Source organism: Crocodylus porosus, unplaced genomic scaffold (assembly GCF_001723895.1).
Source record: "Crocodylus porosus isolate Cpor-Errol unplaced genomic scaffold, CroPor_comp1, whole genome shotgun sequence".
NCBI lineage: Eukaryota > Metazoa > Chordata > Crocodylia > Crocodylidae > Crocodylus > Crocodylus porosus.
Window position 1 is genome coordinate 4882019 of NW_017728921.1, and position 18417 is coordinate 4900435.

Sequence of the window (18417 nt, forward strand, 5' to 3'; positions counted from 1 at the left end):
CCCTGTGACTTGGTATTAAGCAATACCCCCTCTCTGATTCCATTTGGCATCTCTTGAAAGTGACCGTGTCCTTCAAGAATGCACTTGGGTTCTTTCTCTAACAAGTGTTACTATTTTCTTTTCAGATTTTGCTAACAAATGGCTTGGCAAGATCCAGACCGTCCCTGTCCAAAGGCTCTTTAACTGCGATCTTTTCTCTCGCATTGCGGTAAGGCAACAAAAGCAGCTGGGGATGGTGTGGGACCAAAGTTGCATGTCTGTACAACTGAAATAATCTCAGTCTGTTGGTTTCTTACTTTTCCTTTGTCTCTGGGTGCACCATATAGGCACAGAAAGCTGCTTCAGGCACAAGGCTCTATTTTTTTTTCCCACTCTGTACTCTTAACTTCAGAGCCTTTATAATTTTAGTTCTGGTCAGTTTTACAGTGCAGTGTATCAGCTCTGAGTGCTGTATCTGTGTGAAGTGGACAGGGGTGTGATGGATCACTCCTCTCTGGTATAATTTTCATTGCCCAAATGAATTGTAGGTATGCCTTTCCTTACACAAATGTGGATACAAGCAGTCACCACTGCACTCCCAACACAATAGATAGGTGTCAATTCTGTCCCCAAAACGAGCAGAGTCTTAGCCTATCTCAAAGCAAAGCAAGCCCAGAATCCCATCTTGGGTCTCCAAAACTTGTCTTGAATCCCAAGGAGTGACCCTAAAGTCTTTCCCAAGTCAATGTTGATAGTGGGGCTTTAGGACAGACTGACTTCTGCATTTCTGACATTCAGCCTAGCCTGAACGGTGCAGCTTCCAGTCCATGACCTCCCAGTGATTTGCGGCATGGCCTTGCTTGGGTCACTTGATCTCTGCCTGAGTAAAATGGACACTACTTACTGGCTTCCAAGTTATGTCATAATTCAGTAAATACCCACAATGCTCTTTGGAGATCTGGCGGTATTGTGTAAAAGCAACGTTGATGAGTAAGACTTTTTCTGTGCCCTGTGTCTGGCTTTTGTTGATTCCCTGGGGTCATGATGGCTGTTGCTAAATTGTCCTGTAAGCCGAATAAGTTGTTTCTTTTAAATCTCGTCTCTTTAAAGAGAATAGATCAGGTGCCCCTTGTGAAACCCTTTAGTGCAGGGTTGTCCAACCTGTTTGAATGTGGGGCTGGATCACTAACTTTTTATCACCCAGTGGGCCAGTGAGCCATATTCAGAGACCTCATAGGAAGTGGTATCACATCAGGAAGTGATGTCACATGACCTTTGACACCAATGAAGTTGCAGGAAGTGACAATGAAATGGGTCTAACCAGTTCAAAACTCTCCCTCTATAGCATCCACCTCTGCCACTGTTCAGGACAGGATACTGAGCTAGATGGAGCATGAGGCTGACCAAGCATGGCACTCTTTATGCTCTCATGTTCAGAAGCTTTTATGTTCTCTGGCTGAGCTTCCAAACTATGGCTGAGATTTGCAAAAAGGGGTAGACAGGTGTGTTACAACATTGTCATAAAAGATTTGGAGCCCTCTAAATCACATTCATTTTAATGGAAGTTGGCCTTTTGACTCAGCTTTGAAAATCTCAGCCCAAGGTGCCAACCAAATAAGTCAAAATATATTTTGCATTTCTATGCAGTGCATCTGTGGGGCTCTCCAAGCATTTTACAAACATTAAATGAACCTCAGGATGAACCCAGCCGGAGCAGCAGGGACTCAGCTGCACTTTCCCCCTACCTGCGCTGGTCAGTCCCAAGTGGCACAGGGCTCCACCACCACTTCTGCTGGCTGGTGCTGACCCAGGTGGGTCTGTCCCATCCGGAGCAGCATGCAGCTGAAGCTGGCTTCCCACGTGCTGCTGGGGACGGGAGGAGCCCAGCCCGGTCGGCACCAGCCAGGAGAAGCAGCAGCGGAACTGTGCGCCGCTCGGGACTGACCAGCACAGGTAGGGGGAAAGTGCAGTTGAGCCCCTGCTGCTCTGGCTGGGCTCATCCTGTCCCGAGCAGCACACGGCTACTCCTTTTCCCACACGCGCCGCGTCGGCAACATGAAGCTGACACAGTGCATGTGGGAACCTTGTCCCTTCCCCAGCCCTTCAGCAGCCGTTAGGAAGCTGTTGAGGGGTTGGGGGAGGGACAAGGGGTGGGATCGAAAGTAAACAGTGTTTACTTTTGTTTCCCATCACAGCACCGTGGGCCTCAGAAAATGGCTTGGCGGGCTGCGTGGTGGCCGACAGGCCACATGTTGGACAAGCCTGCTTTAGTGGAATGGTTGTGCACTGCATGGGAGATACCAGCCTCCTAGCGTCTCAAGTATTTTTCTCTCTCCAGCCCTGTGATTGCTGCTCAATTTTCTGACAATCTGCTGAGATCTTTCCTGATTCACATCATGTCAGTGCCTGCTATAATGACTCATCTTGCTACTCTAACCCCTGAGGTAAGTGGGCTATTTTCTCACAAGATCCCAAGCCCATTGAGAGTGTAACATAGGCCGTAGCTAGTCCTTGGCTGCTCTGTATAATTAAAATTCTGTGCTCTTCATTGCTTGTTACTTTAAAACTGAACAATAAGCTTTCTCCCTGCTAATATTATCCCTTTAAAATGGAAGCCTCTAATCTTTCCCACCTTCTTTATGTCCTCCTTTGCATCCATCATGCCTCTGTAGTATTCTCCTATGCACAAAAGGCTTGCCAACAGTCTCAGTAGGATTTTGCAGCTCTGGGATTGGTGTTGCCCAAGGAGCCCTGAAACAGGAATGGAGCTTGTGGGATTAAGGTTGTGGGCTGGGACTTGGGAAATATGGGTTCTGTCCACGGCTGCTGCAGGCTCCCTGTGTGACCTTAAGCAAGGCTCTTAACTTGTCAGTGCCTCCATTCCCCATCTGTATAATGGGTAGGAAAAAAAGGAGCATTATTCTCTCTGGTTATTCAGATTCTTGGGACAAGGCCTGTGTCGCAAGGGGACCCCAATCTTGGCTGAGAGCTGTAGCTGCTGCCATGATAAAAATACTGAATACAACAGAGCTGTGTTTTGTTCTGCCCTTCCAGAATAGTCTGATCCTCTCTATAGGGTTGTGTACTTAGAACCTATGCATACCACCTACCACATAAGATACTGTGCAGAGCTTGTTCTGGGGGAACTGGTGAGATGGGAGACTGCTGTGGAAGTTCAGTTTTTTAGGCTTAGTACAATGCTTAACATGGCCAGCAGTAGGTAAGTTTTGAGGAGAGTGCTTCTTAGGTATGAGACTCCAGACTTCTTGTGGCTTGTCAGTTTTGGCTTTTTGTTTTGCCTTTCATTTCCCTGGTAACTTTGTGACAGGAGAGCAAGTAAACCACAAGAGACACTAATCACGCATAGGAAGAGAGCTGGGCAGTAGGTAATATACTCCCTGGTAATGTAGTATGGTGTCTGCTGCAGGAGAATTTCACGGAACAACAGGGTTTTTTAAAACTCTGTAGACTTGAGCAAAATGAAAGTTATCCTGGTGACTTGCTAGAAAGTGCCCAGTCATGGCAGGAGATGTTCTATGGCAGGGATTAGTTACCGATGAAGCAGGGCAGTAGATTGAGGTTACTGATGATGCATCAGATATGGTTGCTGTGCGTGATGCCCATCTGCCTAACTTGTAACTTGACTGAACGATGCCATTTTGTCTTTCAGCGCCTGGCAGTGTTAGAATCTCACGGCCTTTTCCGCAAATTCATCTTGTATCTAAGTCGCGAAGCCCAATGCCGAGACGTATGCGTGTGTCTGGAAGGAAGTCACACTCTTTGCTTACTGGGTAAGCTGGGGATCTGGAATCTCAGCTCCTTGCGTGTAGAAGAGGAACTTTTCCAGAGTCTTACCCTGCTTTGAGAGGGTCTCCGTAAGTTTGGAATGAAGTCAGTCCTTCTGCAGGGCTCAAAATTTCATAAAGAGCCTGGATTTTAATGTGTTCTTGGAGGAGGTTCAGGAGGATAGTTTGTGCCATAATGGAGTGTGATCGTGGTGTGTTGATGTACCTGCTGGAATCAGGGGCCACTGGCTTTTGGAGAAGCTGTATGACAGTCTTCAGAATGCTGCATTTTGGTCTGTTCTACTGAACCACTGCAAAATGGTCACCTGTGCAAAATCTGAATCTCACGTGGGTGTGATATTGCTGAACACTCTAGACTTCTAAACTGTTCAGGCCCTTGTTTCATTTCAAAATACTACAACAAGTCAGGGATCTTAAGCTAAAAATGAAGTTGTTGGCTACAAAGCACCAACTCACAGTATCATCATAGAATTCTAATTTATCGGACGGATGCAAAAGTCAGACCATAAGCCTTGGTGCTGACTCCCTCAAACACACATTCACGCACGCACACACAGTAGCTAGCTCTGAACACTAAGCACTGGTGTCAAGATATACCTGTCCCCAAGCGCTGGAGTCCACCGTCAATGACCAGTTGAGGTTTCTTTCAGTGTGATGTTACTTCAAAAGGGGGTCACCAACTGGTCTTTCTGGCTGGACAGGCAGGGTGCTGGTCAGGTCAAAGAGGGGGCCATTGAGGGTCATTCTTCACTACCTTTTTATCCCTCTCTGGCAGACTTTGGTGACTCCCCAATCTTCGGGCTTACCCAATCCAGGGGTTGTTGACCTCAAGGGACATCTCTCTTGGTAGCTGCTGGATGGCATCTGTCAGCCCCAGGGGTCATGTCCTCATGTACGTGCAGTCTCAGGAGTCCTTTAGTGAATTTTCATTGATTCACTGCTGTGATGCCAGAGCTCTGGAAGCGGTTGATCAGTGGGTATTTCAGCCCCAAGGGTCTGTTCCCAGCATTGATTAGTTCAAACGGGGGCTTCCATACCTTTAACAATGAAGTTTCCGGGAATTCCTGGCTCTTTATTGATTCTTTCTTCTCCTTGGTCTCTGATTTTGTAGGTGTTAATTGCTGCTCATTAACATACTTATCCAGACTAGCTACTGTGTTACACAGTCAACCACGATTCATTCAGTGACATGCTCCATACAGAGATTCCTGCTCTTGCTAACATTGTCACATGGTACAACTTACTTTTAAACGTAAAGTACTTTTGTAAAAGCATCTACAAGCTCTATTTTCACTACATTATTCTTTTTATATAAGGTGTATTTGATATGATAAAAGAAAAAGAGAGGAAGGAAGAAAAGGTAGAAAAGAGAAAGCATCCCCAAAAGGGGGCAAATACTAAAAGAGGGGCTTTTGCCATATGGAGGAGCTTCACATTTGAAAGGGGGGCAGACAAAAGGGTTTCTTCTACAAAGTCAGAGGATCTAGCTCTTCACAATAACCCTTTCCTTCCATTGCTATCAAAAGCCTTCACTTAACAAGAAAGAGAGCATGAATAGCCTGATCTGAAGTACTGTGGAAGGTGTTGGTAGCAAGCAGTCCAGTACTAGCAAGCAACAGGGATGGTGATGATGGAGAGGACTGTGTAATCTCAGCCCCCTCTGTCTTCAGTGGATGCTCCATGCTCACTGTAAATCACAGCTAGTGGTTTTTTGGTTTTTTTAGGCAACCTGGTTTACCTGGGCTCCTTGAATGACAAGGTGCTGGAAGAGGAGACAGCTTTCTTTGTAAGCGTACTCATTTACATGCTCTCCTACTGCCAGAAGTATGTGTCTCAAAAGAAGTCCAACCTCACGCACTGGCACCCCGTCCTGGGCTGGTTCTCCCAAACTGTGGATTATGGGTAAGCAAATGGGACCCAGGAGGTGTTCTGCTCAGGGGTTTAATTTTTTTCTGTAGGAGTACAGTGCCTGCAGTGCATTCCAGTTGCACAGGATAGAGAGTAGTCATGCTTACCTTGCATTTCCCTAGCTGTGTTGCAATGGTGCCAGGAGGCCTGGGACTGCATTCCTGTGCTATGCATTACCTGAGATAAGTGTATTGTTACATTCCTGTCTCTCTTCCTCCTGACTTCTTTTTCAGCTTAAATGAGTCCATGCCTCTGCTGACTAAGCAACTGCAGCACCTCTGGGGTGTCCACATGATCCGCACCCTCTTCAGTGATGTTCTCAGCAAGAAGCTGCTGGAAAATCCAGAAACAGCCCATCCATCAGTGCAGCCTACTTCCCCTCAGAACAGCCTTCCCATGAAAAGTAGGTTCAGTTCAGTAGGTCCCTACATACATTGTTTGGGTGTTGCTTCCTCTCTTGCTGGTGAATGTTTGACTGGCTTCCCTTTGAGCAGTTCCCCGCAGCAGCTCTTCCCAACTTTGAAACCCTGCTTAGACTCTTCAGTCCTGTCACTTACTTTGGTGTCACGGAGGCACTTCAAGAGGGCCAACTTCAATGAGTTGAGAAGATTAGTGGGAGAGGCACTGGGGTCCTGGAGAGTAGGGGAACTGGGTGCCCAAGATGAGTGGTCATTCCTTAAGGAGATGATACTCAGAGCCCAAGGGGTGACAATCCCAATGAGAAGCAAAGGGGGCAAGAGTGCCCAGAAGCTCTCCTAGCTCACCAAAGGCATTTGGGAATGCCTGATTGCCAAAAAGGAGGCATACACCCAGTGTAAGGGAGTGGTTATCACCAAAGAGGAGTATACCTCCACTGCTCGGGTCTGTAGTGAGGCTGTTAGGAAAGCTAAGGCAGATACAGAACTAGGGCTAGCATCAAGGATAACAAAAAGTCCTTTTTTAAATGCATAGGGAGCATGAAGAAGGCACTGGGTGATATGGGGCCCCTGCAGAATATGCTTGGCAATCTGGTGGTTGTACTAGAGGAGAAAGCAGACCTCTTTAACAATTTCTTTGCCTCAATTTTCTTGTGCAGGGACTGGGACTCCCCTACCGAGATTCAGGACAGACTCAGGAGAAACTCCGCCAGGCCTAGGGTCAGGGAGGACTGAGTTAGGGAACTTCTGGAGGGGCTGGATGTGTTCAAGTCAGCAGGTCCAGATGCTCTCCACCCCAGGGTGTTGAGGAAATTGGTAGGGGTTATTCCGGGGCCTCTGGCACGGCTTTACAAGCACTCGTGGTGCTCTGGCAAGGTGTCGGATGACTGGAAGAGGGCCAACGTGGTCCTCATCTTTAAAAAAGGGAAGTGGGAGGACACGGGCAGCTATAGGCCCGTTAGTCTTACTTCAATCCTGGGGGAGCTCTTTGAGAAGATCATCAAGGAGCACATCTGTGATGGGCCAGCAGCAGGGACGATGCTCAAGGGCAGCCAGCACGGTTTTATTAGGAGCGGGTCCTGTTAGACCAACCTGATTGCCTTCTACAGTCAGGTCACAAAATCATTGGACGCAGGTGTCATGGTGGATGTAGTCTTTCTGGACTTCAGGAAAGCCTTTGACACTGTCTCCCACCCCATACTCATTAAAAAGCTAAGCGACTGTGGCACTGATGCCTACACAGTCAGATGGATTGCAAATTGGCTGAGGGGCCACACCCAGAGAGTGGTGGTGGACAGATCATATTTGACCTGGAGGGAAGTGGACAGTGGAGTCCCCCAGGGCTCGGTCTTTGGGCCCTCACTGTTCAATGTCTTAGCAACTTGGACGATGGGGTGAAAAGCACCTTGTTTAAATTAGCAGACGACACCAAGATTTGGGGTGAGGTGGGCACACTAGAAGGGAGGGACAAATTACAGTGGGACCTGGACACATTACAGGGGTGGGCAAATAAAAATAGGATGGGATTCAATACTGACAAGTGCAGGGTGCTGCACTTGGGCTGTAGGAACGAGCAGCACACCGATAGGCTGGGAAACTCCCTTCTCAAAAGTGGCAGAAGGAGATCCTGGAGTCATTATTGACTCCAAGATGAACATGTCTGACAATGTGAGGTGTCAGTCGGTAGAGCTAACTGTACCTTGTCGTGCATCTATGGATGCATCTCGGGCAGGTCCAAGGAGGTGATCCTCCCCCTCTTTGCAACACTGGTCAGGCCGCAGCTGGAGTACTGCGTCCAGTTTTGGGCGTTGCACTTTAGGAGGGATGTGGCCAGCATCGAGAGGGTCCAGAGGAGGGCCACTCGCGTGATCCGGGGACAGAAGGGCAGGCCCTACAAGGAGAGGCTACGGGACCTGATTCTGTTCAGGCTTTGCAAGAGAAGGCTGAGGGGGGACCTAGTGACTGTCTATAAACTTACTAGGGGGACCAGTGGGGATTGGGAGAGACCTTGTTCCCCCAAGCACCTCCCGGAGTAACAAGGAATAACGGCCATAAATTGTTAGTGAGTACATTCAGACTAGACGTTAGAAGGCACTGCTTCAGTCAGGGCAGCTAGGATCTGGAACCAGCTTCCAAGGGTCCTACCTTGGGGGTCTTTAAGAGGAGGCTTGACGTTTACCTAGCTGGGGCCATTTGAGCCCAGTTTTCTCTCCTGCCCAGGGCAGGAGGTCAGACTAGAAGATCTACAAGGTCCCTTCCAACCCTACATCTATGAATCTATAAAGCTGGTTGTGCAGCTTTAATTTTTCTTGTGGTATTTAAAGTAGAGCGTAACTGGCAGCCTGTCATCATCTCAGGGTTTTAGTGTCTTACCGGGATGAGCTGGCTATCTTACTTTTGTAGGTGGAAAGGGAAACAAAACTAAGTTAACTGATCCCCAAAACTAAGTTAAGGCCCCCAAGAAGTCATGGCAGGAGGGTGGATTACAGCCCAGAAATTCCTGTTTCACAGTCCCACTGTTATCCTCCCATCTCAAAGCCTACCATAAACAAGTGCCAAATAGTCTATTGCAGGGGCGGGCAATTATTTTGGGTGGAGGGCCGCTTAGTGAGTTTTGGCAAGCCAGTGAGGGCCACGTGACAGGCAGCCAGGGGAAGATAAATATTCATTTTCTAAATTTTTTAAGATGGAATGGCCTGGTGGGCTGCATTTTGCCCACCCCTGGTCTAGTGTGACCTAGCTGCTCTGATTCTGAGAAGGTTTTTAGCTCCAGAGAAATGACTTGAATTGTGCCGTTAGAGAACTTTGCTTGTGTTTCTGGAATTGAAGCCATCCTTTGTAAGACATCCAGCTATGGTGAGCTTGCTGAAACAGGCAGGTTTTGTATGTTGGCCCAGTTTGATGGCTGTTCTCATTACCCAACCCTAATGGTTCCAGGACTTTAGAGTAAGGCAGGCTGGGAATTGACTTGCTCTCTTAGATCCACCTGCACGTGTCTTCTCCACCTTGTCTCCTGGCAGATCTGTTCAAGCGAGCCTTCCAGAAGTCTGCATCGGTACGCAACATCCTCAAGCCAGTTGGAGGCAAGCGGGTGGATTCAGCCGAGGTGCAGAAGGTGTGCAGTATCTGCGTCCTCTATCAAACCACGCTGGCGACCCTCACACAGATCCGGCTACAGATCCTCACAGGTCAGGCAGGGAATGTGGTGGGTCTTGATTCAAAGCGTCTTTTGGAATAAAGGTGGGGAAGAGGCTGGGGGGAAGCAGGAGAAAAAATGGTGCTTCTCGTTAAATGCCTGTGACTTTTGCTGATGGTTTCATTCCTGGAGACAATTTATTGACTAGCTGGAAGGAAAACACATTCCATCCCAGATCAGACATTTGATTGATAAAGTTGTTTGCTTTTTTTTATTGGACATTGACACTTCTGAAGAGTAAATAGGTTTTCTATAGGGAAACCTTGAAAGGAAATGAACTGTGCATTGGGATCAATGTTTCTGAGCAGTGTAGTCACATGAATGCTTGTGGTGCTAACGGTAAATGTTTCTGGTACATTAAGAACAAATTACTCTTCCCTACGAAGGAGGGAGGAAGAAATCGCATATCTGACATTGTAGTTTACTAGCAGTGGAGGCTCATGCTTCTCTGAACCTATTAGTCTCAAAGGTGCCTCCTTGCCCTACCTACTACTTCTCTATGGGGATAGCAACGATTCTGTCACAAGTGATTTAAATAGCAGCTGAAAAACAGTTGGGAGGTGATTGCCTGAAAGGTACAGTCTACATACAAAACCTTACCTGCTTATTAAGGGGGAATCTTTCTGGCTCCAATCCCTGTGGAACTACTGTTAAGAAAAGTCAAGCACCTGATCTGAAAGGGAAACCCTCATTTCTGCTAAATGAATGGTGATCTACAACCAGTCTTGCTCTTCTCTTTCTCTGTGCAGGGGAATGGGGATGTATAAAGCCTGTCTTCCCTTTGTTTGCCTCCTCCAGGCCTCACTTACCTCGATGACCTATTACCCAAGCTGTGGGCTTTTATCTGTGAGCTGGGACCCCAGGGGGGCTTGAAGCTTTTCTTGGAATGCCTGAATAACGACACGGAAGAATCCAAGAGACTGCTGGCCATGCTGATGCTGTTCTGCGACTGCTCTCGGCACCTTATCACGTAGGTGACTTTCAGGTGGCTCTGTCTACAGATTTTTAACAGGGAGGTCCTGTGTTCTGTGGAGGGGAGATGAAACAGTGCTGCATCTACATATCAATAGGTAAGGTGAAAAAACAGCATTGGTACTTTTCAAGCACATATGGTGTGCCAGGGGTATGCAGGTAGTGGAGGAAATGACTGATCAAGTAGCAGAGCACTCGGTATCCTGGAAATCCCATCACAAGGAATGAGTGAGGGAAGAAGGAGCCTTTCTCTGTGTATGTGCATCAGCTTTTTGTAAATCCAGGTCACATTCTTTTCAGGCTCAAAAGATGCTTGAAGGAATGACCTTCTACTGTAGCAGCAAGTCTGCTCCCCTGAGAGCCAGGGTGTCTGGGTTCCACCCACAACTGCATTGCTAACTGGCTGTGTGACTTGTTGCATCTTATCTACATCAAAAGGTCTCTCTCTAAACCAAAGAAAAGAGCACTTGCTTGCACTGTTAAGTTCTTTGTAAAAAGTGCTAGCTTCCAGTTTGAGTTCTAATCGCAGGAAACAAGAATTCCTGCTAAATGTGCCAGAAGAAATTTGCTCTCAAGAAAACCTCTTTCAAAGGTGAAATATCTAGCTGTTATTTTCCTTTTCTAGAATTCTTGATGACATAGAAGTCTATGAAGAGCAGATCTCATTTAAACTGGAAGAGCTCATCACCATCTCCTCTTTCCTAAACTCCTTTGTGTTCAAGATGATTTGGGATGGAATTGTAGGTGAGTCGTTTTTATTTTTTTAACAGCTTGACTGAGGGGACCAGAGTGACAGAAAGGAGACATGAATTTCAGAATCTGAGGCTTTAGCTTGCAGTAGTTTGACCAAATGCTTTGCAGATTAAGCTTTATAAATTCGTATCTTGTTGAATACAAAAACGTGTATTGTCCAGGTGATTGGATATTGGTGCCATGGTGAGTACTGTAGAAGAGCCTAATGAATTAGTATTTCATTGGAATAAGAACATCTGGGCCAGCTAGGTTTTCAAAACTGTGGTCCAGAGATGCACTAAATTAAAAAGCAACATTAAACTTTGTCCAAATCCCACAATTACAAGACTTCACATAATTACTGTATTTACTTGATACGATGATGAGGTTCTCCCCCTGCCCCCTTTAACATCAGGGGGGAAGCCCCTTACCTTACAATTGAACATGAGGCAGCAGGGGTTTGCCAAATGTTGGCAATGAGGCACACTGTTTCTTGGCAGTCCCTATTGTGTAGGAAGTTTTGAACACTGCTTGTGTTTGCTTCTGCAGAAAATGCCAAAGGAGAGACACTGGAGCTTTTCCATTCTGTTCATGGCTGGCTGATGGTGTTGTATGAAAGAGACTGTCGCCGGCGCTTTGCTCCAGAGGATCACTGGCTGCGGAAGTAAGTGTCTGATCCTAGTCTGAGGTCATGCATGACTGTCTGACTTCCTCGTTCTCCCCTCACAACAGTTCTTTGTAGCTCATCTAAGAAGGCTGAGTTAGACGTGAGATGTGAAATGCCCTGTTGTTCTATGCCTCTACCTGGGCAGGATTGCTCTTCATACTACATTTGCTTTCTTTAGTTTTAAGAGGTCCCCAGTGGTGGCACTTCCTAGTCTTCTGTAGAACGATGCTCCTTGTGCAAGTTGCTGTTGGTGGAATAAATGTTTCCAAAGCTTCTTAAATCCCTTCTTCAAGGAGCATTTAAGAGCCTGATTAGTGTTAATGTGGCTTCCAAAGTTGCCAAAGTCACTGAGGTGCTTTGGAAATGCTTGCCTCCTGTTTGTTTTGCAAAGCCCCCGTGTTCACTAGGTGTTTTTTGGGCGTCTCTGAATATATGCCTTGCTTTTTAAGGGACCTCAAGCCCAGCGTGCTCTTCCAAGAGTTGGAAAAAGACAAGAGGCGAGCTCAGCTGCTCTTGCAGTACATCCCTCATGTCATCCCCCACAAGAACGTGAGTGGGACCTGGGTGGGGCTGGATGTTTGCACTCTGAAGGGCTGTGCTCTGGACCACAGGAAGCAACTTCAGTCTCCAGTATTTTCTGGTGCTAAATTTGAATCTAAAATGCAGTTTTAAAAATGGCTCACTTCTGCTTCTTGTCTCCTGCTGGTTTTACCTTCTCCATTCAGGAGCGTTTTGTTTGTGAGGGTAGTTGCTTACACGCAACTGATGTAGGCTGCTAGTAGTGCCAGTCTTACTGTCAGAGGCAGGGTAACCACAGACCAACCAAGCTGTAACTTTTTGAGCTGCCCCACGTAAGATCTGGGAGGTGGGGAAGCAGGGGCTTTCCCTTTGCCAGGCTGCTAAGTTGCCAAGGTGGAGTAGGAGCTTTCCCAAATAGGAAACTCTCTAATTGTGTAGGGATCAATATCTCAGAGGCAGGCTCTGTGAGATCCCTCTGCTTTTCTGTGAGCAGGTCTTGCTGACATCAGTCAGCCTACTCCCATGAGCAGAACAGTAGCTAATCCTGAGGATCCCATCCTTTAGCAAGCTCCCTGCTCCAGGCTGCAGCTGGCTTTTAAAGCCATAGTCTATTGAATGGGAATCATGGCTTTTAATAAACTGCATCCTCGGCATAAGACTTGTTCATTTGCCTTTCACTTTGGGATGGGGGGTGTCTTGTCGGCACAACTGAATGCCTGGTCTTTGTGATGACCTATGCTTTTCTGTTTAAGAGGGTGCTGCTTTTCCGAAACATGGTTATAAAAGAAAAGGAGAAGCTGGGGCTGGTCGAAACCAGTTCTGCATCGCCTCATGTCACGCACATCACCATCCGCCGCTCCCGCATGCTGGAGGTGAGTGGCTCAGCTGGCAGAAGCTAATCTACACGCTGGTAACCTGGCTGCTCATTTGTGACCGCAGTCTGACTGCGTGGTGTGGTGTTCATCCATAGTGGTCTTGATCTAGGTCCTTTTGTGATCTCCTTGCCATAGCATCAGAGTCTATCTGACATAAAAATGGCAGTGGCATCAGTCCTTCTCTGTCCTTTGGTGGCCTAAAGAAGAATCAGCTTGGTTGGCATGTGTTATGTACTTGCCCGTGTATGAGGAAGTGAAGGGAAACAAGGCTGAGCAGCACTGGCTCACTGAGTTTTTTGCATGTGGGGTCTTATTTCTTGTAGCAGCGAGTTCTGCTGCCTCAGCACATCTTCCGGAGTGGTTCTATTTTGCTGCGCCCAGATCCCCTCTCTTGGCGATGGCTTCTTTGTTTCAGTGAGATGTAGCTGTTAAGAGATGTTTCAGATGTGGAAATCATTCCTAAAATGAGTCTAACAGTAGTAATTGAGCCTAGAGATCCTAAGCGTGTGGCCTACAAGGTTAGGTAAATGTAAGTGGGCATATTTTTGCTTGCCTGGTGCTTTGGCATCCAGCAATACTATGGCATCTCAAAGTGCCCCAAGGCAGCGGGCTGGTTTAGCCAGCTGAGGTTAAGGGAAGACAAGATCATCAGGGTGCTTCCTCAGTGTTGCCTGGATTTGACTTGAGCCAGCTGACCTTCCTCCAGATCTTGATGATAGCTGGGGATGTTGCTGTTTGTGTTTGATGTGACAGCAGCGTAGGACTGCGTGCCATGCATCTCACTGTGTCAAAGGCTAAATGAACAGCACCGTCAGAAGAGCAAAACACGAGTGCAGATTAGTGAGTCCAGGCCCAACCTGTACTCTGAGTTCCTTGGAGCCCCTGGACACAGGCTCTGTACAGATGCAGAAGCCCAAGTGACTAAGAGACACTATTAGCATTTTTACGTCTTTGTTTCCATTGCAAATAGAGAACGCCAGCAAAGAGAATAAGCCCTGTAGATTTTGTTATTGATCTTACTTAGAGGGCTGTTTTATATGCCAAGAGATGGTTTCTTCCCTGGCAGGGACTGTGAGGATAGTGGTTTCTTTTCCATTTAGCTGTAACAAGCTGTGAAACTTTCCCTTTCATGCCTTGATCAGGCAGTGGGATTTGACATCCATCTGCTTAACATGTGCACAGCTCCATTGCCAAGCGATCCAGCATGTGTTGACATGTTTGCAGTGAACTGTCAAAGTTTGGTTGATGGTAGAGAGAAAACGTGCCTGCATAGTCGTGCAGTCATGTTCTCCCCCACCCGCATCCGCCCCAAGTGTGTGCATCAGCCAAAGCACTCCATTCTAAGCCACTTCTACCCCAGTCTCTTGCCCTCCAAGGCTGACTGATCACACTCAGTTCAGCTCAGCATCTCTTGTTCCACCAAAGGTGCATTTTTATGAGGCTTAATTGCTATGCTTCACCTTGCCCTTCTTTAGTACTTTCTCATTGTGTCTTTGGCATCTATGACTATCTCTTGTTGAGAGCTGACCGCAGAGTGAAAGTGCCACATATCTGTTTTGGAGTAGAAGCTTGGACTGGGCATATGTACCCAACAGTCCCCCTCAATTTGGGGGTCTGTTGAATTTGCATGTGCTTAAATAGTGCAAGCCTCGGATAGACTAGCCAAAGAATAGATATTTCTGCCCATCTTGAATTTGTCTATTGAGATACTTAGCAGTCCACGGGCTGGTAGCTGATACCATGGTGATTATGCTAAAAATAAAAAAAAAATCCCCTGTATGACTGACTAGTTTTAATACATCTCTGCTTTCCCTCTCTGTACCCTTTGGCCCATTAGCCCCTTCTTGTCTCTCTTAAAATGCTTATAAGCCACTGAAATGCCTGCATGTATCTGTCATTATCTGTTTGGTTTTGCTCTGTCTGCTTATACTCATCATTTTCTGAATAATTTGCTGACTGCAGTGTCTGTCATGCCACACCAAGGCATGGAAAGTGCAGATTCCTTCCCAGAAATCTTGTGCACGGGGTTTTCCAATTTTTGTATGAAACTAAATGTTTAAGGAACAGCATATTGTGGTGTACTCCCCAGCTTCCTCATCTCAGGCATTGATGCCAGCGTTCCCCACTCCAAAGGTGATGAACCCCACTGTAAAACGCAGGCATATGCTTGTCAGTGCTGCATACGTGGAAGGGTGTTTTGTGTGCCTCTGTATGACTGATGTGCCTGTTCCAATCTGGGCAGGATGGGTACGAACAGCTCCGGCAGCTTTCTCAGAACGCCATGAAAGGAGTTATTAGAGTGAAGTTTGTGAATGACCTGGGGGTTGATGAGGCTGGCATCGATCAAGACGGCGTGTTCAAAGAGTTCTTGGAGGAGATCATCAAGAAGGTGTTTGACCCTGCACTCAACCTCTTCAAGGTACTGAGGCTGGGCCACAGAGACCCTGCTTCCACCGGGACATGCAAAAACCTAACTAGTTCCTGACCTTCTCCTTCCTGTTTTGCCTTTATTGCATTTCTGTAGACCACCAGTGGTGATGAAAGATTGTATCCTTCCCCAACATCCTACATCCATGAGAACTACCTCCAGCTCTTTGAGTTTGTTGGGAAAATGCTTGGGAAGGCTGTGTATGAGGTAAGCTGAAGGAGAGTGGGTATTCATTTTTACAAAGCATTGCTCAGATTCAAGTCATGACACCCTCAGACAATTGGAAGATACAGGCTATTGCAGTAGGTACTTGGAGATATGCATGGCAAGCATAAAAAGTTCAAAAAGCATAAGGTCGCAATATATGGAGTCTGGCTACAGCACTGAGCTGTGATGTGCAAAGAAATCTAAGGGAAATTAGGCTCCCCAAGTCCTACTGACATTCAGCTTCTTTTGCCTCCTTTGGAAATCCCAGCTGTAGTGTTCTAAGTATCCGGTGTAAAGTTGACTCAGCTGCTATGAAGTATGAGAGAAATAAGCAAAGCAGAGTGGATTTGATTTAAATTGAATTGATTTAAATCGCTGGTTGAGGAGCCTCGATTTTAATTGTTTTCTACAAAAAGTGCATTCTTGTTGTTTGATATCCTTTATTCATTTAACTTCTTGAAACTTTGCACTTTTAAAGAGAGGTAAGGGCTTGACTGTATGTACACAAACTTGCAGAGAGACAAGAGGGCTGATGGGTAGGTAATCAGGTCCGTTATCTCTCATCTCCATATCCTGCTGTTAACAAGGATGTTCTGTCTTCAGACACAAATCCACAGTTTGAGAACTGAAACTGAGCATCGTGGAGATGCCTACCAGGATCTTCTAGACTGAGCACTGAGTCCCATTGGGTAGAGTGGTTTTCTTTAATTTTTACTAATCTATAGAGGAGCCTCTGGGCACCCCATAAGATTGGGCCCCTAATATAGTCTGTGGCCTGTTGTGACTTATTTATAAACCTTTTCTAAAAAGGTTACGTGACTATATTTTCTCAAGTAGTATATAATTAAAAGTTATAACCCTATTCTGTGATCATATCTTTGAGCTTTAACATATCTCAAATTAAAACTTTCTTTATATATAGAGTTTTTTTTTTTTAATTTTAACAAAATCAAAGAATACAATTAAATAAAAAAATCTGATTTTAAATAAAAAATAAAATCATTGGTTTTTATCTTCCCTGAAGCAAAGCCAGCTTTTGCTGAAATGCCCCCTCTGATGGCACTTACATTTAGAAGGCACTGTTCCTCAGCCTTGTCAGGCCCTATTTTGGGCTCTTGCATCATATGAGTCTTCTGCTCCGACTGTGAATCTTTAAAGAGGAAACCAGCAAAGCCACACTAGTGTGATTCACACTGCAACGGGACTGGACAAACAATGGTGTCTGCTGAGTGGAAAAGGACTGAGCCTTCAGTATGCAGATTGCTCACAGAAATTCACCTGAGTACTAAAGCAACTAGTTAAGCCATCTCTGAGCACTAGCAGTTATCGTCAGTTATCTTCTGGAGCTTGGCTGCCATTCTAGAGAGGTTTATTTATCAAAAGAAGAAAAAGACAAACCTGAGGAATTGCAAATCACTAGAAAAATCCTAGAACAAATGATTAAAGAATCAGCTTATGAACTCCCATAGGATAATAAGGTGTTAGCAAATCAGTATGGGCTGCTTTAAGAACAAATTGTTATGCCTAGCCAATCTGCACCGCTTTAAAAAAATAAATGAATAAATAAAAATAACGGCCTGGTGGATAAGATGGTTCACTGGCAGATGGAGAGGGCATTTCAAGTGGTGTCCTGTAAGGGTCTGTCTTGGGCCAACTTCTGCTGATTCTTCTCATTATTGCCTTGGATAATGTAGTAGAGTGCACACTTCAGACTTGCAGACAACCTGAGCCACTTTAGAGGGCAGGACCAGATTTCAGAGTTCTCTTGAGACACTGGAGATGTCCCAAGTTTAACAAAATGAAAATGTTAAAGACAAGTGCAAAGCATTACAACCAGGAGGCAGGAGTTGAACAAAATGAGGCATAACTAGCTCAGGCAGGAGTACTGCAGAAAACAAATGGGGGTGGATAGTTAATTGCTGCCTTCTCACCAGTCAGTGATGCATGGCAGTTGCAAACAAAAGTGGGATGTCTCAACATGCATCAGCAGGAATGTTGTGTGTGAAGCAGGGGAGGTGACTAGTTTGTTGGGTTGGGGCTAGGGGGCTTCAGCAGGACTACTGTGCCCAATACTGGGCAGCCACTTTAAGAAAGAAGTAGACCAATTGGCCAGAAAGGGAATGGTGGAAGTCCTCAGCTAGATAGGGCCTAGCTTGGCTGGTGTGTGGCAAGACGCACTGCATGTAGCAAATGGAGGCAGGAGATTCATGTGCGTTCTTCTTTCTTCGCTACAGGGAATCGTTGTGGATGTTCCATTCGCGTCCTTCTTCTTGAGTCAGCTGCTTGGGCACCATCACAGTGTCTTCTACAGCTCTGTGGATGAACTTCCTTCCCTGGACTCTGAGTTCTATAAAAACCTCACCTCCATCAAGGTTTGCCTTTATCCTCCCTGCCTTCACACTCCATGGTAACTGCTGCAGGAAGGAGTCAAAGTGATTCCAACAAGGGTGATGTGAACTTTTGCCAGCTGAAATGTCTTGGCTGGGTGAACCCTCTTTTAGGTGACCACAGACACTAAGCCAATTTTTCCTGCCTTTTATATTGAGGGTGGGAGCTCTTCCATCTGTCTACTTGTAGGAATAAGAGGCTTACTGTCTGTCATAAATGCTTGCAGGTCATTACAGGTCTGAAGAGATGGTCCTGGATAGCTGAAACGTTTCAGCTTGTAGGAGAGAGTGTGATCCAAGAGCAAGGTGCCTGTTAACCCCGTTC

General features: G+C 46.3%; 1 protein-coding gene across 2 annotated transcripts in view; it reads left to right on the forward strand.

Moving 5' to 3' along the window:
* Nucleotides 1–18417, forward strand: part of UBE3B (ubiquitin protein ligase E3B) — a 30513-nt gene that overhangs the window by 3680 nt on the left and 8416 nt on the right. For both annotated transcript variants that reach the window (XM_019538849.1, XM_019538850.1), the window contains exons 7-20: nt 126–208; nt 2318–2423; nt 3650–3770; nt 5510–5687; nt 5927–6096; nt 9130–9297; nt 10104–10275; nt 10903–11021; nt 11559–11673; nt 12126–12225; nt 12948–13067; nt 15313–15489; nt 15595–15705; nt 17940–18077. In XM_019538849.1, the coding sequence (XP_019394394.1) occupies nt 126–208; nt 2318–2423; nt 3650–3770; nt 5510–5687; nt 5927–6096; nt 9130–9297; nt 10104–10275; nt 10903–11021; nt 11559–11673; nt 12126–12225; nt 12948–13067; nt 15313–15489; nt 15595–15705; nt 17940–18077 (1878 nt within the window). The remainder of the gene's footprint in view (nt 1–125; nt 209–2317; nt 2424–3649; nt 3771–5509; nt 5688–5926; nt 6097–9129; nt 9298–10103; nt 10276–10902; nt 11022–11558; nt 11674–12125; nt 12226–12947; nt 13068–15312; nt 15490–15594; nt 15706–17939; nt 18078–18417) is intronic.